The 21,707-nt window shown below is 28.2% G+C and overlaps 1 protein-coding gene across 3 annotated transcripts in view; it reads left to right on the top strand.

Annotated features, from left to right (window-relative positions):
• Positions 1 to 225: 225 nt before the first annotated feature.
• LOC126901793 (uncharacterized) overlaps positions 226 to 21,707 on the top strand; it is a 30,158-nt gene continuing 8,676 nt past the window's right edge. The window contains exons 1-3 of one of the 3 annotated variants that reach the window (XR_007703120.1): positions 226 to 1,644; positions 15,504 to 16,772; positions 17,759 to 19,236. Coding sequence is in view for 2 of the 3 variants with exons in the window: in XM_050678553.1 (XP_050534510.1) it covers positions 258 to 1,644; positions 1,822 to 2,075 (1,641 nt within the window). In the remaining variant the exon portion in view is untranslated. Of the gene's footprint in view, positions 1,645 to 1,821; positions 2,379 to 13,447; positions 13,814 to 14,717; positions 14,913 to 15,503; positions 16,773 to 17,758; positions 19,237 to 21,707 lie in introns of those variants that run through there. The other 2 variants (XM_050678554.1, XM_050678553.1) reach the window with 2 other exon arrangements.

Raw genomic sequence — 21,707 nt, 5'->3', positions numbered from 1 at the left:
TTTGATATAATTATTTCAATATGAATAAAAGAAATTTCTGAATTTCTGAATAGTTATTATATGAAAAATATTTGGAAACATCAAAATAACTTTGCTAGTCACAAATATTTAATCAAATTATTTCAACACAAATAAAAGAAATACTAAAAATCTAATAATAGAAACTTTACTACATAAAATGAACTGACTTTTAAAAAGTATTTTATATTAAATTATAATATTATTTTACTTATAAAACTTCCTTATAATTAAAGAAAATGATTTTTATAACTTTTTTATTAATTTTATTATTTAATTTCAAATCGGTGAATTCTATCAGCAATGTACGTCATTGTAATTTTTCTAGATACATGTTGAACTATTTTAAACTAAATGAGCATTATTTGCTACAAATGTATAAAAATTTTGATATGTATACTGAAGAAGATTTAAAGAAATATGGACGAGCATTTCAAACACATGGCGATGTCGTATTATTCATGATTGAAGATCTACACAAAATTAATGAAAAGTATGTTGCATATGATTTGATGACAGTAAATTTATATTTAAATAATAATTCTGGTTCGATAAATGTAATGTATAAATATCAGGCAGGTAATAATATTGATTATAACAAAGTATTTCTTGGTATACAAGGATTAAAATTACTAAATTATTCTATGATGTCAATATTAAAACGTTTCATAGATACTTTTTGTGATAAAATACCAATATCAGATTTTATCGAATATCCTAATGAATACATAACTCAACAATTAAATATTGACGTATTAGTCGATAATACAAAATATTTAAGAGAAAAAATAATTAAAGAAATAGATCCTGACATAATTGAAAAAAGCAATATGACAATATTTCATCCAAAAAATCAATTATTCTATAATATTATGTTAAACCAGTCTGATAAAATTTTAGCAATAGGTACTGAATTAAGACAACATCAAGAATTTGTTAATGGTAAACCAAAATACATTTTAGACCTTCTTCGATTTGCTCCTCTTACATTACAGTGTGCAGACAAAACAGACTTGACTGTAATTGATGTATTTCGTTTTGTGAAGTATCATTATTTATATGATGATGTAAGAACATTCCAAAAACTTTTTCTCGCTGCCACTTTTCATCCAGTTGGAATGCTTATTGCCTACTATCTACAATTTGTTTGTAAAATGATACAAATTGGTCTAAGCCCTAAGAATTATATAAAGAATAATAAATTATGTATATATGATTTGGGTGAAAAAATAAAAATGATTTTACAACAGTTTATTAACTTAAAGATTTTTTTTGGTAGTGCAAATTATTATCTCTTATCTATTATTAATAATTTATATGTAATATTATCTTGGGTTCGTGGCATGTCACTTAAAATACCAGATTTACCAAATATATTGTTGAACAAATTAGAATTATTCATGAATAATAATTTATTAAAGTTTAATATAGAATTAGTACCAAACGTTATGGAAGAAAATGTAATGCACATACATAACAAAATAGTTAAAAAAGTAAAGCAAGTTGATACATATCTCCAAGAACTCAGAAAATATACAAATTCATTTGAAATGATTAATGTAATACAATTTTTAGAGAGAATTGTGGTTAGTGACGACAAATTTTTCTTGCAACCAAATTTAATTGGTAAGCATAATTTAATTCTTCTCTATAAAGTACGATCAATTACCTATAAGGTAAATCACGAAAATATGAGAAATCCAACAATTTTTCTAAAAATAACTTATCGAAATTTGAAATTTGTATTTTTCTTAAGATTCAACTTAAGTTTTACTATTTTTAATAAATTGTTATTATTTACAGATCATTTATGCATAGATAATCCGATAGATTATTGTAAGAGTACTAACACTAAATGCGATATTAAGGATGAAAATAATGAATTAAATGTTTACGACGTCGGAAATAATGATGGTTTGGATGAATTTAAAATTACAAATATTGAAAATTTCAATAACGCTTTTTTTAATAGCAAAAAAGAGAAAAGTCTGAATCCATTAATTGACATGAAGGATTCGCCAAAACACATGGTGGATTATTTCATTAGTTCTGAATAAAAAATTATATTTTTGTAATAGGGCTACTATAATACCTTGCTTTTTTTTAAACATTTATATCAAATTTATAATTTCATCACATAATATTTTATTTTATTTTAATATGTATACATTTTTTTTTTCATTTTACTTTTAGTTACAATTTTTAAAAATGTTAAAAAATCATCTTCTTCTTGTCGTGTCCGATTATAAATAATTTTAATAACAATTACATTAATAATTCAAAGTAAAATAAAATCAAATGCAGGTAAATACTTAGATAACAAAATAAATAAATATATATCAAATATGTAATAAACCAAAAATAAAAAGAAAGAATTAAAAATAATTTAAGTGTTATCGATGGTATGGGTAAATATAAATAAATAGATGGTTCTTAGTTATATTAATTATGTGGTTTTTATTATTAAATTATAATAAAAATTAAAATTAAATGTCTGGTCTATAATATTTATTATATGATTTACACATTAATTGTTTCTCTTATTAATTATTAATTTTTCCATTTCATTTTTATTAATGATTTATTACGCAATAGATTGTTGGGGATTCGAAAGCATAGATTAAATTGTACTTACCTTACGTCTTGTGTAATGCAATAATATTCAAATAATCCAATGTTGATTTTGGTTTTAAACGTACTACATATACGATTTACACTATACATCATATAGTCTATATAATTACTTACAAAAACTATTCAAAATTTTAAATAATAAGATTTAATTACACAAATTCAACGACTGATCTTACTTGTAAAAGATTCTAAGCACTCTATATTTTATTATAAATATAATTTTTATTTTATTTTTTACGTCTGTTGAATAAGTAGTTTTTAGAGTATATTTTATTGAGATATTGACACCAATATTTCTTAAATTTTCCTCTGGCCTGGCCAAAAAAAAATTCAGAAATATTTATATCTGTGTAAAAAATTTATCAAGACGAAATTGTGGTGGCCCAATGTGTCCCGGCACTAGAAAGCGCCTTGAAAGGATGCGGCACAATAATCACAAAGACAAAAATTAAACACTAAAAATATATTTGTAAGTTTCTTTGCGCTGTCCGCCGGCGCGATGCTCGTTAAAGCAAAGACATTAAGCTCAAAGACTAGCTACCCAATAAGTATAGAGTTGCAATACACTTAGTCCAATATATTTATTAATAAATTAATTTAATTCTCAGCATTGACTGAAAAAATTGTGACCTATAGCTCTGTCCGCCGGCGCGATGTTCGTTAGAACAAAGACATTAAGCTCAAAGACTAGCTACCCAATAAGAAAAGATCACAATGTATTTTTATTATTAAATAAAATTTAAAGTTGGGTTGGATTTATTATTAAAATAAAATAATTTTAAAAAAAGGTTTAATGTTTAAAATATTATTTGACATTTATTTCCACAATAATAAAAATAAAACATTATTATTTAATGAACAAATTAAATTAAATTAAAAGATTCACCAAAACAAAATTCATCTTAAAATTTCTAAGTGTCTTTTAGTTTTAAAGAAAAATATTCTAAGTCCAAATTAATTTAAAAATTGACTAAGTCCCGGAGAGTGAAATCTTGAGTAGAGTGTCGTAGTATTTGTATATTTAAATATCGCCGAAAGAACTGGTTTAGACGGGGGAAAATGGTTTTTTATAGTTTGAAGGGGGTAGCCCAGCGATCTCTACCGTGATCCTGGAAGCTGAGACTTTGTATTTAATTGGTTAATTAAAAGAGGGTCCTGCGTGTAGGCGTTACTTAATAATTCCTACAAGAGGGAGATTTTTGCATTATTAAAGGGTTATTTTGTATTTTAAATAAGAGAACCCTGTTTTGGTGATTATGTATAATCATAATATATAACATACATGTACAGATGATAACATCGTATTATATGTAATAATATAATATTACAAATAAAAATAATAATAATAAATAAATCAATTTGGTACGTCTAATAATATCACATTTTTGGAGTATTCTATACTTATACTGCGACCAGTAAGTAGCTACCTCTAGAGCATTTGTATTTGTCAAAATCAGATTTCCTTTGGTACATAGTGCTAGATAGTGCTGGAAGATGTCCACCCAACAGAAGTTGTTGTGTGGTCTGAATCAGTTCTTTCGGTTGTAGCTCATCTTGCCATCTTTGCAGTCTAACTTTTTGTGAGGGTTCGTGCAGTTCTTTTGTTGTTTGTATGAAACTTTTTCGAGATTAAGGTCTTGTGCTCGTGATTTCATGTCCGAACATAGGATGTATTTTATCATTTATCTCTTTGGTTTTCTCTATATCGGTGGTTACTTGTCTTTTAATTTTAGGTGGACCTATGCCTGATAGAAGGTATAACTTTTATGTAGGCGTTGGTGTAAGGCATCCCGTTATAGTTCTAAGCTACGGATACATGTTTGGCGTGTCTGGTTTGGCTCCACATTGGACACGCATATGCTTCAGGTGAGAAACATAGGGCTATACCGGTTGTACGCATAGTGTGAGGTCGAACTCTCCATTAGATTCCAGCGAGTTTTTTAAGTAGGTTGTTCCTTGCTTGCACTTTCATTTTAGTTTTGATACAATGTAGCTTAAATGTCAAGATCCTATCTAGGGTGACGCCTAGGTACACGGGGTAATCAGTGTTTTGCAATATATTTCCTAACCATTCTATATTAAGGCTTTTTTTGGCGTCATGGTTTCGTAGGTGGAAGCAACATACCAGTATTTTTTTGCAGTTTGGTTTTAGCTGATTACTGTCATAATAATTGTTCATGACCTTAAGTGCATTTGTTAATTTTTTTCTACATTATCGAAAGTTCTATCTAGGGCCGTGATTGCTAGATCGTCTGCATATAAAAAATGTTTAACGTCTCTCGGAGTTGGCTGGTCATTTGTGTATAAGTTAAATAACATTAGTGCTAACACGCTACCTTGTGGTAAGCCATTTTTAGGGTTCTTTATTTACTCCATTTATCGTTCAGATTTGCCGTAAATGGACGATTTTGTAGTAATGAAGCAACTGTTTGAACGAATTTCCAATCCCTGGTGTAGTAATAGACTTTTTATAGCAGTTTATTATGGTTAACCGTATCATACGCAGCTGTAAGGTCGACAAATACTGCTCCCGTTATCTTATTGTTTTCGAAGCCGTCCTCTTTATCTTGACTATGTTGAGTACCTGGCCCATACATCCTTGCCTGGTCTAAAGCCAGCTTGCTCCGGTATCAACTGTATATCTTAATGAGTTTTTATACGGTTCATAACCATTCTCTCTTATAGTTTGTAGGTGTGGCATAACAGTGATATGGGTCGATAACTTTTTAGATCACTTAGGTCTTTTCCTGGTTTGGGAAGGGCTATTACTTATACTTTCTCCAGCTTTTGAGTACACATTTCCTATGAAGACATATATTTAATAGTAGATATAACCATTGTCTCGCTCCTTACCCAAAGTATTTAATTTGTTCTACTGCAATTTCGTCGTACCTAGCCGCTTTCTCATTCTTCATTTCTTTCAGACTGGCGATGAGTTCATTTATTTGAAAGTCAAGGTGGAAGATATGATATTCATTGTTTTTGTCTTTTATGATTTTTTCTTTCTTGATTTTCCATTTTTAAGTAATTTTGAGGCTATCTGATTAGCATTGATATTTATACAAGTTCTATGTACCGTTGGATCTCCACTGAGCTTTTTCATTAGGTGCCAGGCTTTCTTGCTTTTTTTAATCATATCAGTATTTTTAATAAGATCGTGCCACTTTCTGTTTTTGTCATCTCCAAGCTGTTTAATAAGAATTTCTCCTGCTGCAATAGTGTCGTCACTAAATAGATCGTTTTTAAACAAGTCTTGATATATTTCTATCAGCTTTCCAGTTTTTTTACCTAGGTCTGGAATGTTTTCTTTGCAGCCACGTGGTATGTGTTGTTTAGATATTTTCCTTACTTCATTTGCAAATATTTCGAAGTTTTCTGGTGTTGGTTCTAGGTTCTGAATTTATTTATCAATAGCCTCTCTGAATTTTTCCCAATTAGCTTTCTTATAATTAAATCTACTCTTGAATGGTATCCTTTCAGATCTAATAAATTCGTTTATTTGTAGTTTTAATGCTCTGTGTTGTGTTTTTGGTATAGGAATACATACATCCTTAAGACATTGCTGGCTTACGTTACTACGTACATAGATTATGTTCGTTTTGTATCCTCTTTTCCCAACGCCCACTATTAACTGAATTTGGAAGCTTGGGGTCGTGAGTTAAATCGAGTAGCTCAGTTTCAGTCTATTATTGAACCTTTTCAACGATTTAATCAGTTTCTGAGTATCCTCAGGTAGGACTGTGCTTATTGAAATTTCCAACTACTATTTGTGAGGCTAGTTTCAAAATTAGATGATTTTTCAAAGGTAAAATCAGCGTTCGGTGTCTTGTATATCGATGTAATTGTTCATTTTTTAGTTTCAATGTTAAGGATATCAATGTTATTTGTGTGGCTAAATGAAGCGCTGTCTATGACTAGGTCCGGCTTAGAAAATATTGCACTTCCATAGAGTGCGTTAAGTCCTTCAATAATTAAGTTCATTCCCGGATTCTTGAACGGATATTAGTTTCGACCTGGTGCGTTTCTTACAAACATAAAACATCAAATTGACCTTTTGCGTATAAGGTAACAAGTAGCTCCCCCAGGAATCATCTTAGAAACAATGGACATAATTAGTAAAAAAAAACGGCAATATATTCTTGAGAAATACGTACATAATACTAATTAGAGAAAAATGGAAAATTTTCATTTCCATTGGACATTGTATAATAAATAAATAAAAATCATATTTGTGTAATTACATTTTTTGTTTATATGAACTTTAAAAGTACTTGAAAAAATAACATTTGATATCATAGATATTATTTAAATATAGGAAAAATGTTTGTGTTATAATTATAGGATTACATCCCCATTTTGAATTATGCAAAATTAAAATATAAAAACAGTGGTTAGTTTCAATGAAAATAACAATATGTCTAAAAAACAACAAATACAATCGGCTAAAAATGACAACTTCATTCTAATTGTAACTTTATCAGGTCTTACATATATAACAAAATAGAACATGTTTATAAACCTAACAAAATTGATTCAAAGTCGATTATGCACAATACCAATCGCTAAACTAAACAAATTACAAAATACAGGCTTTTTCACCACTGAATGTTCCACATGAAATCGATACAAAAATTAACTCTAAAAAGCACCGGATTATGATGAAATCTACTTTTGTATTCTTATAGAATTGTCAAAAAAGTTATCAATCATCTAACACAACTGACTATAAATCAAATTCGTCATATAAAATAAATAAAGCAATGGAAGAAAAAAAAGGTTATTACCGTGTATCTGGCACATAACATTAGGTTTACTCATAAAATTACAAAAACAACTACCAAACTCATAGTGTATATTTATGGAGTCTTACTCACTAGAAGACATTTCCGCGTTTTGCACGAATAAGCTTTAACCAATAAAAAAAATATATGAACTGAAGTTCGACAAGTGTTTTGTATTTTGGTCTATGTCTTATACCAACACTACACAGCCCATATTCAGATTAACAGTAATTCAGAGACCTTTATGTTTGCATATTATACTACAATATTTGCGACACATAAAGATTAAAGGATAGTTTCTGATCAAATATAAATAACCATCAACAACATTTCAATAGATAATCCCCCAAGATAATTCATTAAAATATCTGGGAATACACTTTGACTGCCGCTTTAACTGAAAACACCTTGTAAGGTTGTGATATTATCGATACTATCACATAGCTATCACAGATCCCGATTCTTTATTGTCGAATATGACTATCGACAGAAATATTTTCTGTATTGCTAGTTGGTGTATTTATAAATATTAACTCATCAATGTATCTTACGACCACATTTGTGGCAGATCGTCAACGAACTTGCGGCACTTGCTGGACTTTGTACCGTGGCCTATCGCATGCGGTGCTAGTCAGTCAATTTTGGTTTATGGCAACGTGAAATCTAAAACAATATTGTTATCGTTAAGTAAACACTTTTATATTATGCAGCCTATGTCTTTCAATCATCTTAATGACGACCTAGGTTAGATGCGAATGTTCTAAAGATTTATGCACAGTAAATTATTTTAGTATTCAACAATCCGATCGCCCGCACTATTTCCTTTTGTTTTACGGCAAAAATCAGATTGTCAGGTCGACAAGTGGAGAAATATTTTGAAGACAACATAATAATCATAAAAAAATCCATTAGAAGCATAATTTCGCGATTTTGAAGAAAGAACAAAACGAAAATAATAAAAATGAATTATGTAAATGTCTTACTAAGATATAATTCAGTAGTAAACAAAATTAGTCTTCTTTTTCTTTTAACTCGCCTTTATCTCAAAAATCACAGTCATGTGTATATGACCTGGGTAGGTTTGCAAACATGAATGGTAAAACAGCTACCACACAAGTTATCCGGTTGGTATCAAACACTTTATTTTATAGGACTTCTCTGTCTCTAACTACTTTATTTCCTCTCAACTTTTGTACCCGCATACATCCGAGATAAGACAAACCATCTAAGTTCTGTTCAAGACTTCTCATACATTTTGACAAAATTTTACACAGGCTGTCGACGCTAGCTCATTAGTTGTTTCTTTCGACTAAAAGAGGTGCCGTGGAAATATTTTTATCTCCTTTTTATAGAGAAGTAAACAAAATTAGTAATTCAGATATATATTATGTAGGATTCCGGTGCGAGTGATCATATGATTAGTAGGAGAAATTGATTCAGAAGCTATGGGTCGTTTGAGATTCAATTGAAGGTGAATACAAAGTAATGATAATAGTGTCCCAACGAGCAATGATGTTGTGAAAAAAAGGTGGAAAGAGTATTTTGAAAAATTATTGAATGACGAGTATCAAAGAGAGACATTAAAGGATATCTTCTGGAACCAGAGGTTGGAAGATTTAATTAATGAGAAAAAGGTATGGGAGACTGTGGCATCCATGAAAAAATATATATCAGTAGAACCAAATGAAGTGCCAGTAAAAGTATGGAAAATGGTAGTGTTGGCATAAGGTGGTTGAAGGATCTTTTTAATAAAATCCTATTAGAAGGGAAAATGTCAAAAGAATGTAGGAATAGTGTTGTGGTACCGATATTTAAAGTTAAAGGAGTTATACAGGAATGTGGAAATTATAGTCATAGTATGAAGATATGGGATAAAGTAATAGATAGGAGAATGAGAAATGAGACATCCTTATCTAAAAACCAGTTTGGATTATGCTTGGAATGTCAACAATGGAACCATTATTATTGTGTCAGTCAACAAATAAAAAAGTGTAGGGAAAAGAAGAATAATCTGTGTATGATATTTATAAATTTGGAGAAAGCGTTTAATAGAGTACCGAGAAAGGTTTTAAAGTGTCTAGGCTATTTAATGATGAGTAGCCTCAGCCTACCTCCCTCTTCCTACGGCTTTCCACGGGGTAGAAGCCACCTCATCCAAGGCGACCCGCATAACTATGAGGTATGCGGGCCGTTGGGTAGTCTTTTTGAAAAAGTGGTCATTAATGAGAAAAGGAGTCCCGAAGAGTTACATTAATATAATAGAAAATATGTATTATGGCACAAGTACCAGGGTTTTAAGGTAAGAGTAAGAGTGCACCAACTTTCTGCTTTTATAGTTAATAAAATTCTGATTTTATAATTTTCTATAGTGATAGATGAAATTACTAGAGACATATAAGGGGAGGTGCTATGATACATGTTGTTCGCTGACAATATAGTGTTAATAGGAAAAATTAGGAAATAAATTATTCAGTTCCTGAGGAAAAGGGATTAAGAATAAACAGGAGTAAGACAGAGTATATAGAGTACAAGTTTGATATAAGAGAACAATAGGTAGGTGAAATGAGGAGATCAGTGACAATAGGCGAGGACATGATAGGAGAGTTAACATACAGGATTATGTGCGGGTGGGTGAATTGGAGAGAAGCATCTGGCTTAATATATGATAAGAGAATTTCAATGAGTTTGAAAGGTTAGTTCTATAATACTGTAGTAAGACTAGCTATGATATATGATTCAGAGTATTGGGTAGTTGACAAAAGAATAAATCAGAGATTAAGTGTAGCAGAGATGAGAGCGCTTAGATGGATGAGTGGAGTTACTAGTGAAGATAGAATAAGTAACGAACATATAAGATGGATTATAGGTGTAGCGTCATTCGTGTATAAGATGAAAGTAAATAAACTTAGATGATTTGGTCATGTTATAAGGAAAGTGGAATCTAAAGCTGTAAGAACATTTAGGAAAATAAATTTTGAGGAAGAAGAGATAGTGGAAGACCAAAAAAAAAATGGAGAAATGTTATTGAATGCGACATGAGGATGGCTAATGTGTGCGTAGATGATGTGGTAGATCGTGTCGAGTGGCAGTTTAGCATAAGGGTGCACGACCCCAAGTAGTTGGGATAAAGGTGAGGTAAAAGAAGCAGAAAAACAACAAGGCACACAACAATGGCTGGGTATATCGAACCAAACTTATGAAAAATAGAAAAGTTGATAGATTTATAGCCAGACTAGAAATAAAAGGCTATGTTCAAGTTTCACTAACTGGATCTAAATTTATCAGGATACACATAAACAAGGGAAGTTCTATAAAAAAATGAGTAAGAAAATTATTATATTAAATTTAGATAACAAGACCAAATATAACATTTGCTGTAGATCTTATAGGTCGCTATTCGAAAAAGTCCCTGATAATACATTGGTATGCGGTAAAACATATTTTAGATTATATAATAAGAACGTTTAACTACGGTTTAATTTTTGATTGTAAGGTCAAACTAAAGTTACTTGATTACAGTGATGTAGACTATGACTATGTAGACAAATAAAAAAGGCAATCAGAATCTGGATAAATGTTGTGGGTTAACATAATTTCAAAAATATAAGGAAAAAAATGTATAATGTATAATTAAGAAAACGAGTAAAATTAAATTCTCTACCCTGAAGAATACTCTACAAACAAATTAGTATGACAATAATACATCATTACCACCCGACTGTAGTGAAAAATGAGATAATTTTCCTTAACCAACTATTGAATTATAATTGATAAAAGTGTATAACTCTGAGAAAAATTGTAGAATAATTTATTTAGCATTTTTATATTAATTATTCATAATAGAACCTTATATGAATAATTAGTACAACGAAATATTTTTAAATAATAGATATTGGGTTTATATTTTGACATTGTATTAATTTAATACGATTACATGTTTTTTACTTTATACACTTATTATTCTTATTTTAAAGAAGTTTTTATAGTACAACAGCTGTCATTAAAAAAAACGTAAAAATTAAAACGTAAAATATAACAAAAACGTTATGTTTAAGTATTATATATAATATATATGTGTATACAGGGTGGAACGGATCTAACTGACAACTCATTTAACTTATGACGTACATAACATTTTATACTTTTTTTTTTAATCAATTTTTACAATATAGAACTATATTGAAAATATGCTTTATGTTATTTTTTGCAATTACAAGAAATATTTTAAAAATTAATTTTTTTATTAAATTTATTTTTAAGATTTTAAGATAACCACTTTATAGATAAGTTTTAAAGAAAAATTGTGATACCAAAAACTCTTACTTTAATCCAGTAGTTACGTTTGTACAGCATTTTGAAATTTGTTAAATTTTAATTTTTTTTACAATTTTCCTACGGTATCAAATGTTAGTCCATATTATGTGAAGTACAGAAGTAAATACTTATTACATTATTTACTGGTAACAGTACGCGATTTCTTTTCCATGAAAATTATTAACACTTGAATAAGCATTTGTAATTGACATAAAAAAACATTTAGTAGTATAATTCAGATTATTAAAAAAAATTATAGAAACATTGTCTAAAACATGTTGAATTATTATTTAAATAAGTTCATATATTATAAATTGAAACGTGAATAAGTGCATTTATTATCAAATCTCCTAACAAGGAGTATTCTATAATAATATGATTACAATGATAGAATCAAGCAAATTAATAATTTTTATCACTTTTAACTTGACCAACCATGGAACACTCGTAGTTTACATACGATGATGTCTAACTTTAGTAATAAAGATTAGAGATAATCATTTCTGTATAAAGCGCGTTAAACGTTATTATTATCCACGGAAAAGAAATTGCGTACTATTACCAGTAAATATTGTAATAAGTGTTTACTTTTGTACTTTACATAATATTGACTGACATTTGATACCATAGGAAAATTGTATAAAAAATTTTAATCTAACAAATTTCAAAATGCTGTATAAACGTAACTACTGAATTAAAAAAAGAGTTTTTGGTATCACAATTTTTCTTTAAAAATTATCTATAAAATGGCTATCTTAAAATCTTAAAAAAATTTAATTTTTAAAATATTTTTTGTAATTGCGAAAAATAACATAAAACATATTTTAAATATAGTTCTATATTGTAAAAATTGATAAAAAAAAAAGTATAAAATATGTATGTAGATCATGTTATATGAATTATCAGTTAGATCCGTTCCACTCTGTATATTATATTTATATAGTATTATAAATATTCATATAATTATAGGATAAATCTTACTTTTACAATATACATTATATAAAACGAAAATCACACCATATGGAGTAAATTATAATTTATAAAAATTAAAATACAATGTAATTAAATTATATTTGAAATGCACTTTATAAATGTTGATATTAGAATTTAAAATTTTAACAGTAATGAGGAATACTAAGAAGTTATTATTAAATTACATTATTTTGTCTATATTCATTAATGGAGTTATATTGTAATTGTATCAATACATAAATGAGTCAATAAGTTAAAGCTAAATTATGTCTTCAAAGTGATGAAAATTAAGACTTGATTGTGTTGTTTGTATAATGAATATTACAGATAACTCCATTACAGAACTCCATAATAGTTATTTATGACTTATAAAATTTATAGGTCTCTCAAAATTTAATGTCAATATTATTGTTTTATTTCAAATTGTAATATTAAATTAAATTATAATAAAAATTAATGATAAATAAAATATTTACGTTTGTACAAAGCTAAATTGAAAAAAATTACCATTTAACAAAAAGTATAAAATATTAATTTAAATTTTAAAAAGCAACTATGATAAAAAATAGATAGTAAACATTAAAATATTCAACCAGTAACAAATAATTAATCAAATAATTTCAATACAAACAAAAAAAATACTAAAAATCTAATAATAAAATATTTACCATATAAAATGAACTGATTTTTTAAAAGTATTTTGTATTAAATTATAATATTATTTTATTTATAAAATTTTTTATAATTAAAAAAAATGTTTTTAATTGCTATTTTATCAATTTTATTATTTAATTTCAATACGATGAAATCTGTCCACAATGAACGGCATTGTAATTTTTCTAGATACATGTTGAACTATTTTAAACTAAATGAGCACTATTTGTTACAAATGTATAAAAATTTTGATATGTATACCAAAGAAGATTTAAAAAAATATGGACGAGCTTTTCAAACTCATGGCGATGTCGTATTGTTGATGATTGAAGATCTACACAAAATTAATAAAAATATTGTTGCATATGATTTGATGACAGTAAATTTATATTTAAATAATAATTCTGGTTCGATAAATGTAATGTATAAATATCAGGCAGGTAATAATATTGATAAAAATAAAGTGTTTCTTGGTATACAAGGATTAAAATTACAAAATTATTCTATGATGAAAACATTGACACATTTTATAGATAGTTTTTGTGTTAAAATACCAATACCGTATTTTGTCCAGTATCCTAATGAATACATAACTCAACAATTAAAGATTGACAAATTAGTCGATATTACTGAATATTTAAGAAAAAAAATAATTAAAGAAATAGATCCTGACATAATTAAAAAAAGTAATATGACAATATTTCATCCAAAAAATCAGTTATTTTATAATATTATGTTAAACAAGTCTGATAAAAATTTAGCAAAAGGTACTGAATTAAGACAACATCAAGAATTTGTTAATGGTAAACCAAAATACATTTTAGACCTTCTTCGATTTGCTCCTCTTAATATACAGTGTGCCGACAAATCTGACTTGACTATAACTGATGTATTTCGTTTTGTGAAATATCATTATTTATACGTTGATGTAAAAGTATACCAAAAAATTTTATTCGCTGCCACTTTTTATCCTGTTGGAATACTTATTGCCTACTATATACAATTTGTTAGTAAAATGATACAAATTGGTCTAAACCCTAAAAATTATATAAAGAATAATAAATTATGTATATATGAGTTGGGTAAAAAAATAAAAATGATTTTACAACATTTTATTGATTTCAATATTTTTATGGGAACCGCTTATGATTATCTTGTATCTATTATTAATAATTTATATATAATATTATCNCGCTTATGATTATCTTGTATCTATTATTAATAATTTATATGTAATATTATCTTGGGTTCGTGGCATGTCACTTAAAATACCAGATTTACCAAATATATTGTTGAACAAATTAGAATTATTCATGAATAATAACTTTTTAAAGTTTAATATAGAATTAGTACCAAACGTTACGGAAGAAAATGTAATGCACATACATGACATAATATTTGAAAAAGGAAATCAAGTTGAATTATATCTCCAAAAACTCCATAAATATAGAAATTCATTACATTCGATTTTTGTTACGCAATGTTTAGGAAATATTACGAGCAAAGTCCACAGAAGATTTTTACCACAAAATTTAATTGGTAAGCATTTATTTTCATTTATTTTTACTCTAAGGCATGATTTTATAAGAAATTAAATATTCTTTATAGGTAAATTTCGAAAATATAATTATTATTATATTTAACATATTGCATTACTTTAATAATTAAAAATTATTTTTAAATTATTGCTAGAAAGTTATTCTACAGTTTTTATATAAAAAATAACGTATTTGTAATACACGGGAAAAAATGTACAATTTTAATAGTTTATAAGTAGGTATTTTTAAAAAATTTTAGAAAGCTATTTTGAGGATACATTTTAAGGAACACTTGATAAGTAAAGTTTTACTTATAAAAAATATAAACTGTAATAAAATATCTAGAGTATTTTAAATTTGTAGAAATTGTTGGTTGTATATTTAATGGTACTCAACTAAACTAATGTTCTGAATAAGTTATTCATTAAAAAAAAATGTATGATGATTGTTGATATTGAATTAAATGTTTATAGACTATATCTTTCTTTGATAAAACGCTAATCTAAAATGTTATTTAACTATGATTCAATAGGAAGAAATTTTGATATAAAACTTTTATAAATACTAACTTAAGATTTATTTTTATTTACAGATCATTTATGCACAGATAATCCGATAGATTATTGTAAGAGTACTAACGATGAATGCGTTATTAACGATGAAAGTAGTGAATTAAATATTTACGACATCGGGAATAATGATGGTTTGGACGAATTTAAAATTACAAATATTGAAAATATCAAAAACGCAATTTTTAATAGCAAAAAAGAGAAAAGTTTAAATCCATCAATTGACATGAAGGATTCGCCAAAACACATGGTGGATTATTTCATTAGTTCTGCATAAAAAATTATATTTTTGTAATAGAGCTATTATAATACCTTGCGTTATTTTAAACATTTATATCAAATTTATAATTTCATCACATAATAGTTCATTTAATTTTAATATGTACTTTTCATTATACTTTTAGATAACAATTTTTAATAATTTTATGGAATCATCTTAGAAACAATGGACATAATTAGTAAAATGAAACATGGTTATATATTCTTAGGACATTTGTATATAATATTAACTAGAGAAAAATGGAAAATTTTCATTTTCATGAACATTGTTCAACAGGAAAATAAAACCCTATTTCGTGATCTTAATTTTATGAAAACTATAAAATTCTGAATTTTTAATTTAAAAATCATATTTGTGTAATTTAATTTTTTGTTTATATGAACTTTAAAAGTACTTGAAAAAAAAAATTTGATAGCATAGATATTATTTAATTATAGGAAAAGTGTTTGAGTTATAATTATAGGATTACATCCTCATTTTGAATTATACAAAATTAATAGAGACTTATTTTTGTCCAGAAAATTACTCGATGTATCGATGACCTAGTCTTTTATCATAATCGGTTGTTGAACGCATTACGAGTAACCTACCGGTCACTCGAATAAATGGTAGCTATGTGAGTCCTAAGTCAATAGTCTTAGCAAATCCGCGATGCACCGTGCCATTTAAATCGACTTGATAACGGTTCAGATCACTTCTACAATTTGATGCATACCGGGAAAATAAGTTCACGATCAGACGGTTCTGTATTCCAAGAAACAAAGTTCAGATGGGTTATTGCTAGTTCATAAGAATAAGCGACTCAATAGTATGAGTCTACAAACGGCAGTATTCCTTACGGTCATTGACGATGCTTAACCGTCACTAGAACATATATATATATAGTAAGTTTTGATATTTAAAAGAGTACACAGCAAAAATTCATGGACTTCAGAAGAAAATGTGTACGAAAAATATTTTGATCGGGCTGTTCAAAGTTCAGTTGCCATTCAAAGTAATGTTATTCAATTAGGTAACTCATACAATAGATAATAAATATAGTTTAAAAAAACTAAAAAAACACGCTTTTAAAGCACATCGAACTAAAAATTATTTTAAACGCTTTCATCACAATAATACTAGTATTTTTTTTCATAATTATTTTTAACTTTTTAGTTTGATGTACTTTAAAAGCGTGTTTTTTTAGTTTTTTTAAACTATATTTATTTTTTACTTTTTAGTTCCATGTTATGATAGTAGTTACTATCAATATCATGGTGATAACGGGTAACGGGAAATCAGGGTTCGATTCCGGGGAGGGAGTCTGAAAAACGGCTCCCACATCCAAGGAAAACAGCGGGCGCGTAAATTACCCACTCCCGGAACATGGAGGTAGTGACGAAAAATGACGATACGGAAATCATCCTTTGTAATCGGAATGAATGAGTTCTATATCTCTAAATAAGAATAAAGTGTGTTAATATATATTTTTAATAGTAATTAGAGTATATATACAGGGTGTTCAGTAAGTCAGGAAACGGGTTTCTATTGTTCTCATTGTTTGTAACAATGAGAACAATAGAAACCCGTTTCCTGACTTACTGAACACCCTGTATACATGTAGAGCGACTTAAGTACGTAAACGTATCATGCACGAGGTATAGCCGTGTTTTGTGGGCGGGCGGGTCGGACTAACGTTATACCTGAGGTTTAAACGGCGGTAGGAATATATACGTAAGCTGTATGCACGTGGATGATATTGGTCAGTCAAAATAAAAATTTGTTTATATATATATAATATTGATGACACGCACGTGTGTACGGGTACGATAACCAAAAATAAATTTATACAGGAATAGTATTGCCGGCGTGTGACGAGCGAGGCGCGGGGTGGGGTGAATGCGTTATGACAGTCTAGTCTAGACAACGGAATATGCGATAACGCGTGGCGTTTGGAGAGTTACATACATACAGGTGAAACTAATTTAAGCGTGTTAAAAAAACGATTTTTATCGATAGAACGGCGTCTACAGTCAAATTCCGATATGCGGGCAGAATATTCAAAATTCATGAACGAATACGAACAGATAGGGCACATAGAACTTGTGACTGATCAGGAGCGAAATAAAAAGGAGTTACGCTGTTGTTATTTACCTCATCATGATGTCATGAATAATTAATAAACAAATCTTCGACTCCTCGTTTTTGACGCATCATGCTCGGGTCTTAGTCTTAATGACGTATTATTAAAGGAGCCCGTCATCCAGGACGATCTACTTTATATTCTGATTCGGTATCGTAAGTGTACTGACAGCGGATATCGAAAAAAAATATGTACTGACAGATAAAAATCGGCGAGTGCCATCGTGAGGATTCTTGAACGTGATAATCCAAAGGTGCCACTGAGAATCTACCGCCTGCGAACTGTGACGTACAGTACAATAAGTGCAAGTTATTCGTCAACAACTTGCCTAGAAAAGTTGGCAGAATGTGAATTCATTCGATATCCCTTGACGCGTATCAATCATTGGTTATTGACTTTTTGGCGGTGCAATGAAACGGACAGAGGCATTAACATTAAGAGACAATATTATTGCATTCGTGAAATGTGTCTAGATTTACATAGTAAATGGTCGTCGAACGACAACAGTTTAATAAGTAATTTATTTACTACTGTATACGACACAGACAGCGACGTCCCGCTCGTTATCGCTCACGACACGACAACAATATTTGCACTTGTGTTGGGACCCGCCATCGGATTCATTTAAATGTACAGTAAGTGAAAACAATAAGCGTACAATCTTATCGAATATAAGGACAATTTTCGAACCCTTGGTTTGCTCGGATCGACGTTATTGGTTGCAAAAATGATCGTGTAACGTTTATGGCGTATTCGACTTGGATGGGACGAACCCGTTACGGTAGAAGTTGCTGGTAAATGGCGTAAGTACAGTACACAATTAATACGAGTTCAGTATTCCGAGACATGTGTTGTGTGAATTACAGCTAAACGGCTTTGCCGATTTATCTATTAAAGCGTATGGTGCATGTATTCACATTAGATTGTCGTTACAGTAGATTTGATGAAAACGATTGTCACACGGCGAGTTTATTACAAGCGAAGTCCAAGGCCGCGTCAATAAAAACTACATCACTGCTTCGACTTGAATTGTGTGCAGCGCTAATATTAACAGGTACTGGAAGCCGACTAGTGCCGAAGTTGAAATGCAAAATTGATCGGCAACTTTATTGAACTGGTTCAAGCACAACACTCGCTTGGATTTCACCTCAATCTCAATCTGACAAATGAAAAACATCCGTGTTGGTAATTTTTTATCATATTTCGTGCGCTTTTAAACAAAACATATCATGATAAACCATATGGGTGCTATAAATATCTTATGGTATTATTCTCATGTGTATAATTTTAATTAATATACTTGTCATTTTTCATTTCATAAAGCGGTGAACAAAAATATATCATAGACTTTTTTGTGAGTACAGTTCGTACTAGTTTAATTACTTACGTTAATATACACTTTATATACTAATATACCGTAACAGATGAACGATCTGTCGGTTAAAAAATATTGTTTATGTTAAACTTATACTTATATTAATTATGTATATCCTTATTTACTATATTTTTTAGCTTCGATGCGAAGCTGAGAAGGTATTAATTTTACCATGATGTGTTTATTTTTTTTTTGTGTCTGTTGCCACTATTTCTCAGCTCTCATTAGACCGATTTCTTTTAACAATACGTCAAAAGATCACAAATCGTATCTAGTTGAAGACATTACCCTTAAAAATTGAAAAATTTTTCCTCGTTCCCCGCAAATGGGGAAATCTCCAAAAAAATTACAATTTTTTAAATCGGTAAATTTTGTCATTTTTTTCACTTTTATTTTTTAAAACTTCCATATTTTTTTCAAAAATCAACGAATTAACATCATTTTTTTTATATTAAAACCTTAGATATTTCCTTTTCATTTGATATCATTTTTTTTAGCAAAAAATGTAAAACTTGCAAAACAAATCAGCTTCTATCGTGATGCTTTTTGTATTTAAAACTACCATAACTTATTGAAATATTAATAACAACAAAATAATATTTTTTTATATTGAAACCTTGGGTAATTTCCATTCATTTGATATCATTTTTTTTGAAAATCTAACACTATTCAACTCGCAGGGGAGGATTTAAAATAGCAACTTTTTTACAAACACTAACTTTTTCAACTTAACTTTTGAAAATATTCCTGAAATATTCACAGTTTTATTTAATCTTAAATTAAAGCTTATATTATATACTTTACTATGAAAGAAAAAAAATTCGAAATATACATATTCTTGTTGGTGAAAATGGCTACCGTAATCAAGAATATGCTATTTTTGTGTTAAAATTCTGTGTTTTGTATTTTATTTTATTTTAAAATATCCTACAAGGGGAATACACTGACTTTTATGAATATTATATAATTTAATAGACATAGAAAAAAAATGTATAAGACATAAGAAATTAAACTTATTTAAATATTTTTACTTTTTTAATGTCGAAAAATTAATATTTAAATTTGAATTAGCTTAAATTGCTTATTTTATCATGCGACGAAAGCAACGAACAGTTGCCGAATCGGTAACACTTGTGTTTTTCATGCTTAAGGTACGAGGTTTGAATCCACCTGTGGCTATTAACATTTTGCATTTTTTTTCGAGTTAAAAAAAAATTTCAAATTATTTGATTTTTATCTCATTTAGATTCAATAACTACAATAAATATCAAGGATCCCATCACTATAGTCTCCCCTTGTGAGAAGAAATTTCTTATTCATGATAATGTCATTTTACTATGTGGTTTTTTTTGTGGCTACGATTTATTTTGCCAACCCTCACTTGACCTACTTTTTTTAACGATACATCAAATGATTACAATTGGTATTTAGTTGAAGATATTACCCTTAAAAATTGAAAAAAAATTACTTATTTATATAAAAAGTAGCTTAGCCAGCTTTTTCCATACAAACAATTAAAATCATTCATTTCTAATATTTTTAAAGTATTTATTGTCGATTTGATATGATAAAAGTATTCAACTACAAAAGTAAATAATTTTACTTTGTAATTTATTAATTTTTTAGCTCTATTTGTGTGTGCTACTACCTGTCTATAATATTCCAAATTTTTTTGTAATATTTTGCTATATAAAATACAAATCTAAAAAAAAAATTATTTTTAGTTTCGCCTGAATTTAACGATGGATTTTTACAATTATAATCAAATTTTATAATACGCTTAATTGAGTAGATTATGATTGAGTAGAGCGCTTATGATAAATGAAGGGAAAACTAAATATTTAAATAATGGCAGTTGGTGAAGGTAATCAATTACACCAAAACAGAAATTTGAACATTGAAAATTATCGTTTCGAAAAAGTAGAAAGCTTTAAATATCTAGGACTGTATATAAATAGTCGCAATAATTACCATGAGGAAATAAACCTGAGAGTAAAAGCTGGAAACCGATGTTATTTCACGTTACAGAAAACCTTCAGGTTCTTTAAATTTGTCTTCATGATGAAAATGACTACCGTATTTAAAAATATGCTATTTTTGTGTTAAAATTCTAGGTTTTGTATTTTCTTTTAAAATACCTGAAAAGGGGAGTACACCGATTTTCATAAATATTATAAGAATCAAATTGATATAACATAGACAGTTAATCTTATTTAAATTTATAATCACTGTCAGATATCATCTATAATTGTCCCAAGTTTAGAAATGATTTATATAGCAACATGATGTTACCAACAAATTTGGAATATGTCATTTTCGTTATTTTTAACATATTAATAATCAAAATCAATATTAATTTAAAACAATTTTTTTTTGTTCTTCATTTTTTTTTATACATATAAATACTTATTTTTTAATAATAAGTAATAATGTTAAAACTTAGAAGTGAT

This window comes from Daktulosphaira vitifoliae, unplaced genomic scaffold (assembly GCF_025091365.1).
Source record: "Daktulosphaira vitifoliae isolate Bord-2020 unplaced genomic scaffold, ASM2509136v1 Scaffold_3, whole genome shotgun sequence".
Taxonomy (NCBI): Eukaryota; Metazoa; Arthropoda; class Insecta; order Hemiptera; family Phylloxeridae; genus Daktulosphaira; species Daktulosphaira vitifoliae.
The sequence above is the reverse complement of the archived record's forward strand: the minus strand, read 5'-3'. Positions and strand labels throughout refer to the sequence as shown.